Raw genomic sequence first — 10,891 nt, forward strand, 5'->3', positions numbered from 1 at the left:
AGTAAGATTTCATGGGTTGAGACCAGAACAGAGAGCGATTACTCACCRAATACTGTCACGGGCAAACCAGACTAGAATTAATTGATTAATTCAAATAATATTAATTGAATTTATCACTAACAAAATCAGAGCAGGATCATGAATAGTAAAATAAGACCTTAAAAAACACCTTCTCCCCCTCTCCTCCCTCCTTCCAAGCTCTGCCTCCTAYCCCAGCAGAGCAAGGAGACAGGGAATGGGGGTTATGGTCAGTTCCTCATAGGTTGTTTCTGCCACTGCTCAGGGAGAGAAATCTCCTTCTCCAATGTGGCATCCTTCCAACAGGACACAGTTCTTTACAAATTTCTCCAACATTAGTCCAKCCCACGGGCAACAGTTTTCCATGAACCACTTCAACACRGGTCACTCTTCCACGGGGTGYAGTTTCTCAGGCACAGTCTGCTCCRGCRTGGGTACCSCAYATGGTCACAAGTCCCACCAGGAATYCTGYTCCAGGGTGGGCTCCTCTCTCCATGGTSTGCAGGTGCCTGCCAGGACCCTGTTCCAGCTCAGGCCTGCCACAGGTCACAACCTCCTCTCAGGCATCCCCTGCTCCATTGTTGGTCTCCTCCCAGGGCTGCAGGTGGATCTCTGTATCCCCATGATCCTCCGTGTGCTGCAGGGGCACAGCTGCCTCACCATGGGCTGCACCAGGGGCTGCAGGGGAATCTCAGCTCTGGCACCTGGAGCACCTTCTGCCCCTCCTTCTGCACTGACCTTGGTGTCTCAGAGCTGTTCCTCACATATTCTCATCCTGCTTTTTTCTAGCCACAATTACAACTGTGCAATAACTTTTGGTTATTTTTTCTTCTTAAATATGTTATTACAGAGGCATTATCACTTTTTATGATTGGCCCAGCCTTGACCAGCAGCATGTCCATCTTGGATCTGGCTAGCATTGGCTTTCTTGGACACAGATGAAGCTTCTGGCAGCTTCTTGAAGAATTCACCCCTGTACCCCCCACCTACCAAAATCTGTCATGGACTGCAAACACTGCCGCCTCATCCGCCTTGACTGTCCTGTAAAGCCTGTATCTTTCCATCCCAACACTCCAGCCATAGGAGCCATTCCACTGCGTCTCTGTGATGCCAATAATATCATGGCCATGCAGGCATGCACACATCTCCAACTCCTCTTATATAATCCCCATACTGTATATATTTGTAGAGAGCCATTTAACCTGAGTTCCTGATGAAGCTGATTCCTTTGTGATGTCCTTCAGGTGTTCTACTGCCTTTCTGCAATCCCCAAATTCTGTCTAAACCACTCATTTTCATGYTGCATTTTGCAGATAGGTAAATTCSTCACAWAGACTGTACCTAACAGGTGTTCAAAATAATAATAGAAAAATTTTATAGTCTGAGATTTCATATGTGTATTCCTTAMAGCATTTCAATATTGATTTCATGCATATGATCTCATTTTTAAAGTATAACAGGCAGATGTTTTCATGCTTAYTGTTGTGTTTGTGATTTCACAAAGCAAAATATGCTGACAAAATGAGATGTGACATTTGGTTTATTCACAATGGAAAGAGTAATGAAATACAGTCACAGTCTTTGCATCTTGAAAAGTAAAACTAACTTATTACAGCAACATATAAGAATTCAGCCTTTTAAAATTCCCAATAATAATAATAATAAAGAGTAATTGTAATAGTAATAATAATAATAATAATAATAATAATAATAATAATTGCCCTTTAATATTCTGCATCTTGAAAGTCTATTGTGAGACTTGTATTTTAAAAAAAGTAGTATGTAATGTATATTTATGCACATTTATAATACACACAAACACATACATCTATATATAATAATATCCATCAATATTTATGCATATATTAAAATTATATTCATGCCCATATAATGGGCAGTGCTGGCTGTGAGTTTCTGTATTTCACACATCAATAACTTTCAAGSTCTTTTTACATTACACTTGAAATAGCTTGTATACATTTTTTAAACATACATAGCCCTTATGGGGACATAAAAATTTTAAACCACTTCTTTTTCCTATCCACTTAAAGTAAATGATTCTGTCTAAATACAAGCTTGATCATTTTATCCTTACATTGTTAACTTGACATTGTTGAACAAGCTTTAATGCAATGTAACTGACTTAATGCAACTGAAAAAGTACTGTGGCTTCATGTTTTGYTTGCCACTTTCCTACTGGCTGATAAGCAGTTGACCCATAATAAAGAAARCCAGGAATAAAAAACCCCAATCAATTATAATATGTAAATGTCGCACATTTAAATCAGCTGGTTATGTGAAAATATACCACATCCCGATGTATAGACACTGGCCTATATCACCAATCCTTATCTCAGTCAGRTACTGTATATTTGTCARATTTTATGAYCTCAGAGGGCTTTTCCAACCTAATTGCTTCCATGATTCTGTGAATAAAATTATGCATGCCACAAAAAGATAAAAAAGTTGATCTACTCTTATTGACAATTTCAGATATCTCTGGCTTCTCTCCTCACTGCAAGCAGTTGCACTGGGTTTGCACAGCAGTGTTTCAGTGGGGGGCAGGTACAGGGGTGGTTTTTCTGAGAAGCTTTCAGAAGCTTCCCCCATGTCTGATGGAGCCAAAGCCAGCCRGCTCCAGGATGACCCTCTGCTGGCCAAGGCTGAGCCCATCAGTGACAGTGGTAGCACTTCTGGGATTACACAGYTCATTTGAGGGTTAAAAATAATGAACTGGGCAAATGCAGTTGGAAAAAGTATGAGAATAGCAAGAGAGACAGCTCTGCACGCACTGAAATCAGTACAGAAGGAGAGGGAGGAGGTGCTGCAGGCACCAGAGCAGAGATTCCCCYGTAGCCCAAGGTGAGGCAGCTGTGCCAGGGCAGCACATGGGCATCCATGGACAATCAGAGACCTAAAGCCCATGGAGAATGACAAAACAGGTGGGTGCCCAAAGGAGGCTGTGAGCCTGTGGGRATTTGAACAAGCTTCTGGCAGCACCTGGGGCCCCATGGAGAGGAAAGCCCACACTGGAGCAGGTTTGCTGGCAGGAATTGTGACCCTGTGGAGTCACACTGGAGCAGGCCATTCCCGAAGGACTACACACCATGGAAGGGACCACACTGGAGCAAACTGTAAAAACTGCAGCCTATGGGAAGTAATTCATGTTGTAGAAGTTTTTGGAGGACTCTTTGCTGTGGGAGGCACCCCACACTGGAGMAGAGTGTGAGGGGTCCTCCTCTGAGGAAGAAGGAACACAAAAATTATGTGTGATGAACACATAATTTTGTGTGATGACTACATCCAGTTTTCGTCCAAGGTCAGCTCATCACGGCCAACCATATGACAATTACTGTATAGCTTGTCTACAYTTTCTTTCAGAAATTTTATGTTTCCTTCTTTTGCTAGTAGARAAGATGGAAACAAAATCTTTCTACTGACACAGTTGTTTCATTTCTAAGGCTTTCTATTCATCACTTTGGAAGGCAGAACATCAAGTGTCAAGTTATATTCTGTAAACAAATTCTGCTGACACCACCTGCATAACAATTGTAGCATGTACTTAAAGAATACCTGCTCAGCCCTTCTCTCTTTTCAAGCAGGAGAAATTACTAYTTTGTTGTATGCTTATGAAAAACACTATTTCTTTCTCGAATACCACACAACATTTCTCAACTAAATATCATGTGACTTCTTACCTGGCAAACAGCTACAGTAAAATTCACCAATCAAAYTGTGGCAATGGCCTCCATTTTTGCAGGGCTCGGAGGAACATTCATCAATATCCGTGGAACAGTTTTTGTCTGACAGAAAAGAAAATTAAACATTAAAACTATAAATCATGCTGGGAAAGCAGAAAAGCTGCTTCACAGTACAAGTGACAACTGCATAATTTAACTTTTCCAGGTTGGAAACACAATTTTATTTCTGCTTGACAGCTTTAAAACTAGAGATATTCATAGATCATAACTGATAATTAACAAATTAAATATTTTAAAGGAATAAACATGAAGAGAATTTGCAAATACATTCTTTGTGCATTCTAGCATTACAAATCAACACTATAATTACTAGGGCTATATGCCACTCTGAAAAAACTGTTTTAGAGATTTAATAACCTTAATAACAATGGTAAAAAAAATATTTTTCAAGGTTGCATCCATATTCAGGTAAATTAAGCCATTTCTCAGATCCAAACAGAAACCCACAAATTCACTCAACTGTTTCTTCAATTTTCTGCTTTTAAAGAGATTTAATTGATCTGTAATTCAAACTTTTTCAAATCTGAAACAACAAAAATATAGGCCAATATACAAAAGATACATGGAGGGGAAAATTTAAACAATGGAATAAATGGCTTATGAAAACAACTCATTGGACATACCAAACAAAATTCAGTCTCTTGTTTCTCTGTTGTGCAATGCACTAATTTAAGGCAATATCTAGGCTATTATAAATAATACTGGGGTCTTTCTGAACCAAAAATGGCTGAGAATTGATGGGACAAGTGTATGAACTAGGAGCTCAGAGGAATACCAGAAGCCATTGACAGAGAGGGAAATCTCTTACTGTCACTGATATGAACGAGCAGAATTGTTGTTGGTATTTGGCACAGAAATTGATGGAAGGTTCCTTGTACACTCAAATCAGATATAGGTAATGCATCCAGGGACCTCAGTCTAAGGACCCAAATTACAGGATCATGTGGGGTTTCTGTGATCCCTCTTGAACAGAGCTTAGACAATTCTCAATTCATTGCAGCAATAAATACAGGGTTGGCAGATGGTGTCACCTTGCAGTTTAGTCTTATTTAACCATCTGATGTACTTTCAGCTAACATGTAAAAATAGAACTCAAACAAAAATCAAACAAAATGGGCAGGAGAGAAAGAGAGGAGAAGACAGAGGAAGGAAAAAAGACCAATACCCTATGTACTCTTCTTCTAAGATATTTATTTAGAAAAATGTTTAAGGGAATGGAARCAGAAGTTCATGGACAAAGATAATGATAGAAACTAGGTGAGAATTTAAAATTATGTGGAAAACACTATAATACGCTTYATTTAATTATTAAATACAGATCAGAAATCTAGTAGAATCACTTTAAAGAAACTTCAATTTTTTTAGCTTGTGGGTTTTTCTGTTGCTGTTTTGTTTTGTGTTTGCTTTTATTATTTTGAATAGATTGGAGAACTAACAGAATCCTTACAAACACAGGACTTGGACTGATAGAGTATTTAATTACAAACCCAYATTTTTGAAAGCAATCATCATTCAAAAATTCAAAGATATTTGAATGCACTATTGACATTTTTTCCTGCAGCTGTGGAAAAGGTAACTGCAAGATACTTGATTAAAAGTTAAAGGAAAAAGCACTCTCTAACTATAAAGAAAGAAATGTTAAAAACTTGGGTGAGAGGAATCAAAATCCATGGAAATGGAAGGAGGGTGAAGAACATAATAACAAAGGAATTCAGAAAAACTGCAAAGAATGTAGAACGCTTCTGATTTGAAACTTGATAGTGAACATCTTACCTTAAAAAGATAATTAAGAAAGCTGCTCTTTTCCATAAATACACAAGAACAGATTTTCTTTTTGTGGGAGAGACACTGAATATTAGTGACCAACGTGGCACTTCTTAGTTTTCATTTCAAAACATGAAAAGCCCAACTGACTAAAAAGTAGGTCAAATTGCTAAGTATAACCTAAAAAGTACAACATATATATGCAGGCATGAAATCAGAGCAGCAAAGGCGTGTAGCTACCATAGGATGGTGAGGATAACAAGAAATTATGCTCTATRTACTTCAGTATTGAAGGTGAAGGAAAGCTGTTGTTTTCCATCCAATGAAGAAGGATTGCTACTGGTAATGATAATCATGCAAAATTGTTCAATGTTTCTTCTGCCTCAACCATCAGTAAAAAGACCAGCTGCAAAGCAGATCACCATCATAATTGATACCTATGATTAAAGGGCAAAACTTCAGTGTTGAATGCAGAAGAAAAGCTGTAGAATTGCSAGATGAGTTAAATTTTCAGATAGGCTGGTCTGATGAACCACACCCTTGGGTACTAGTGGACAAAAACTTGATAGCTTTGTCCCCGAATATGTGAAAAATAGGTATAGTACCTGAAGGTTCAGTAAAATCAGCCTTTAGAAAAAGAATAAAATATAGAGACATAAAATTATAGATTCATTTGTGAAACTTCAGTTTCTGGAAGAAATGTCGGGAAAAGTTCTTGAGGTGTTTATTTTCAAGAAACTATAAATATAAAATATTTTATTAAAAAATGAGCCTTACATAAGCAAATTAATTCCCTTYTGTGCTAGATTTACATACTTTGTGGTTTAAAAAAACAGATGGCATGTGTCATGCTCTTTGTGTTCACTAWTTTTTCTGCTGTCTTCTGCAAAATCCTCATAACTGGTCTACATAGAAACCATAAGAGAGTATGATAAGTAAAACTTTTTGGAAAGCCATATTTATAGTTATCAGTGRTTTTACTACCAGACTTGGTGAATGAATTGCACGGATTTTGAAAGAAATCTACTACTCATTCAGTTCCACTCAATTTTTTTCCACAATCTGGATGGTGGACAACWATGTAAGCTTATTGATGGCAACATGAAAAGACACAATGAAGAACAGGATTAGAAGTCTTCATAAATTTTAAAATATTGAAGATGGAGTTTAAAATAACAAATGTAATCCAAGTGGAATATACCAAACAAAAAAAAAAAAATCACACGTTAAATAGGAATAAACCACAGAATTTTGTTTCAAAACAGTTTCCTGGGATACATAAAAAAGAACATATCCAGTTAGAAGCATAAAACAATCCTTCCATTCTCATCTTACTGAAGAACAGCTGAATATGCAGTGTTTTCATTGTGAAATGAGGTGTATTCCAGGAAATTGTGGACCAAATGACAGTCCATATGAGCATGATAGGAATGACAAACAGCAAAAGAGCATGACCTCTTAGGATGAACAAAATGAATGGTGCTGTAAAGCCTAAATAAGGAAAATCTGAATAGAAATGTGATGGCAACCATAAAATAAGAAAGTGCTTTTTCAAAAGTCATCAATTTGCTGTGTTTTGTAGCAGACAGGGTGAGAAGTAATGCATTTAAACTGCAGTGAAATATTAGACAATAAGGAACTCCTTTTAATGGTTAATATAACATCAGACTGGAAAAATTCCCCCAAGAAAATAAGGAATCATTGGACTTCTTTAAGAAGAAGAAGGTGAGAAAAAACATAGTATATGACATCTTTTTTTTTGCTGGGATAAGGATGAAATAGATAATAGTATTCTGTTCTAGTGTAGTGATTTTATAATTTAGAGGTCATACACTCTGCTTATAATACTGAAGGAGGTTCAAAGAATTCTGTTTGTGCAATGAGCTGGATTGTCTGGAAACTTGCYTTGCCTTATGGTGAAGGTCTTAAGYGACTTGCTGTGTGATAACAGAGCTCTGACTTTGGAACCAGTGCTTCTGTCCAAATCTTTGTCTCCACTCTATTTCTCCATTAAAACACATTTCTCTATTAGTTATATAAAAGAGAGGTGAGCCAGGCTTGCAGCAGGTGAGAAAAACAGAGGATAAAAATGTTAACACTATCAGGAAGAGACAATTCTTGCACACCATAAATGCACATGGTTGGAATCACAGAAGGACAGTTACAAAGGCCTACTTTTCCCAAGACAGCAGTACAGCTTTTGGCACATTCAAGATGAATTCACCCCTCAAATCTTTCTCACTAGAAGACCATAATGAGACAAATGAAGCATTTTACACTTCCATGAGTCATTTTTCCTATAGGTAAATGCGGAAAATCCTTACTCTATTATTTAAACACTGACTTCTAAACAGATGCTTAATTTCCCCTCTCACTTCCTTTCCTGAATCTCCCTTCCACAGGAGACCAAGCCTATGCACCAACTGAAATCTTGTGATAACTTTTGTTTAGCTAAACAGTCCATTTTTCAAAGTACTGCAGGTCACTTCTGGTCACTTGAAGCTTTCAGATGCAAGCACAGAAAATACCAAGCAGATTATAGCTACTGAACTGTAGCTGAGTTGCATGTGTGGAAACAACAAAAGTGATTTGAAAAGGTCTGCTGAAGACCTCAGCATATGAGCCCTATTGCAGTATTGTGAGAAAAAACATATTCTCGGATGTATTTAAATAAAACAAAAAARGAACATTGATGTGCAAAACACCTCTGCATAAAACATTGATTAGAATGTTCCATATTTAAAAATAAGTGGGAAGGATGCAGGAAAAGCTACACAATTTATTCAGCAACTGAAGAAAGCACGCTGTCGGCAAAGGCTTAAAGAGCTCCATCTGTTTCATTTAGAAGAAACAAAACCAAACAGTGACTTGATTACAGTGTGTAAGTATCTTTACAAAGAGAAAATACTTGGGTAGCAAGAGCTTTTTCATTTTTTGTAGAAAAGGTAATGAGATGCAAGTTGAAGACAGAAATTTAAATAAAATATTTAATATAAACTTCTAAATCTGATGGTGATTACTACTGGAAAAAAATGCCAGTGAATTCTGGCTTCTTTTCATGCATTCAAATCAGGATTGAATGCTTTTGGATTCATTGTGTGCTTTAATCAAAACTAGAGTAATTAGGTTCAGTACAAGGTGGTTAATGGCTGACATTAACTGCCTTCTGGAACACAGACCTAATACAGAGCAAACAACCAGCAATCTATGGATTGTCAGAAGATTTGTAGGATAAATGCACTCATCCTGCAGCCCTCTCTGTGTCTTTCCTAGGAAAACATCACAACAATTTAGTGAGACAGCTATATTTCTGTGGCAGCAATAGCCCACCCTGAGGCGCCCGGGCTGTGTAGCATCTCTGTCATCATGTGAAATGTGTGTGTCCTGCTCTTGGAGGGTACACTGGGATATTCAGGTGTAAGGTGCTGCTSTGTTGTTACCAGAGCAAATGGTCAGTGCTATTCCATTTCTTGCCTGGGTACCAATGTTCCAAGGGAAAAAAGGAATTTTTTTTTAAATAGAAGTTGTATAAACAGCTTTAAAAATCATAATTCTGCATTTAACATATTTCCCCTCCTGCCTCGAGACTCCTCAGCAGTCTCCAGTCAACTTATTATTTAAACGAAGGGCGTCAAGCTGTGGTGTAAGATTCCTACTGTCACCACTGCCACCTTGAAGCCCAGTGCACATGGCATTGCCTTTGTAGCATCGGGCCACTGCTCAGGTGTCAYGCTAAGAGCAGGGGCCTCAGGACTTGTCTGGTGGCCAGGCTGATCTTAAATCCATAGGATCATGGAATGGTTTGGAAAATACCTTCCAGACCATCTAGTGCCACCACCCCTRCCATGGGCAGGGACACTTCCTGAGACAGGTTCAAGCTTGAGCCTGGGGTATCCACAGCTACTCTGGGCAAACTGTACCCTCATAATAAAAAATCTTTTCCACAGCAAAGGATTTCTTCTGTATGCCACTCTGTTTTAGTTTTCCTTAAGTTAATAGATTGAGTAGCTATACTTATTGTGAATAGGATATAGACAGGAAAACCAAGCATTCACACTRTATAGAATGAACTAAGCATGACCCTAAAGTGAGTCTGCAGTGTGGAGAAATACAAGGCAGAGAGCAGAGACCTTGAGAGTGTTTGTAATAAGGTACTGRAGACTCTGAGGCTGTTAACACATCACCTGAGGCCAGTTATCAAATGTAGGACCAGGTGAAAAACAGTTTTAGGGATCAAAAAAATGAGCAAAGAACAAATTGTTAACATATGCAAAATGCCTTGAATATAACAAAATTAGAGACTTGCAAAACTCATGTTGCAACAGAAAATTAAGTCCTAACAAGTTTCTTGAGGCAGTTAGAACAAAAATTTCAAGTGAARTTGTCTTGATATCCATGTGTTATTTCTACAGGTGTWCTCAGAAGTAAGAAGTGAAAACAGCACTCATTGTGCTGGCATATTACTGTGCATTGTATAATGTCATAAAAAAATTTGGAATTAAGGAAAAATGTAACTCAGTAAGTCAGGAAGACTAAAAATTTCAGCCTTGTGTTCCAGTGTCTTCTCTGTGTGTTAAGCTTTTCTGGACATGATTGTTTTTCTTTTTATGTAATAAGAGCCTTCCAGTAACTGACATTTTTAAAAATTGAAAATCAAGCCTATTCATATAAAATGATTATGCTTTAATTTATCTAAAATTAATTTATCTAAAATTAATTAAATACACAGTCACACCCAGAAAGATATTAACTGATGTTCTACATACATTATGTTATGCATGATATTATGTCATAGTTGGCATCGCTATTGGAAAAAACAACCATTATATCTAAAATAAAGGGGAAAAACTGAATACAAAAAAAATTTCATAACACCTTCAGTAGAGCAAAGATAAAATAAATTCCATACAAGGTAATTAAAGTTTTGATTGAAGAATTAACTTATCTTTTGTCAGATACTTCCAACTATTATTATTCACCCACTAATTTAAACCAATTATGCTTAGTATTTTCAGATGGAATACTATCAGAGAAATGTGCCATTTGATTTCTCATTGTGTTGGTTTTACTTGGCCCAGTTTTTGGAGGTGGGGGGGCCAAAAAGATGGCGCCTGTGAGAAGCTTCTGGAGGCTTCCACCATGTCCAGCAGAGCCAATTGCTGTTGGCTCTGAGGATGATGGACATGCCACTGACCAAACCTGGGCCAATTAAAGATAGTGGTTACGCCTCTGTGAAAACATATTTAAGAAGAAATCAAAACAAAGGGCACACAGAGTAGTCTTGCCAGTGGAGGAGGCTGAGAAATATGTGAAGGATGCAGACACCAAGGTCAGTGCAGGAGGGGGAG

General features: G+C 37.7%; 1 protein-coding gene across 1 annotated transcript in view; it reads right to left on the minus strand.

Annotated features, from left to right (window-relative positions):
• Nucleotides 1–10,891, minus strand: part of EYS (eyes shut homolog) — a 685,229-nt gene that overhangs the window by 496,088 nt on the left and 178,250 nt on the right. Inside the window, exon 14 of the mRNA XM_057369428.1 lies at nt 3,717–3,821. Within this exon, the coding sequence (XP_057225411.1) occupies nt 3,717–3,821 (105 nt within the window). The remainder of the gene's footprint in view (nt 1–3,716; nt 3,822–10,891) is intronic.

The sequence above is a fragment of the Malurus melanocephalus genome, unplaced genomic scaffold (assembly GCF_030028575.1).
Source record: "Malurus melanocephalus ecotype Western Australia unplaced genomic scaffold, MMel_1.1 scaffold_109, whole genome shotgun sequence".
Lineage (NCBI taxonomy): Eukaryota > Metazoa > Chordata > Aves > Passeriformes > Maluridae > Malurus > Malurus melanocephalus.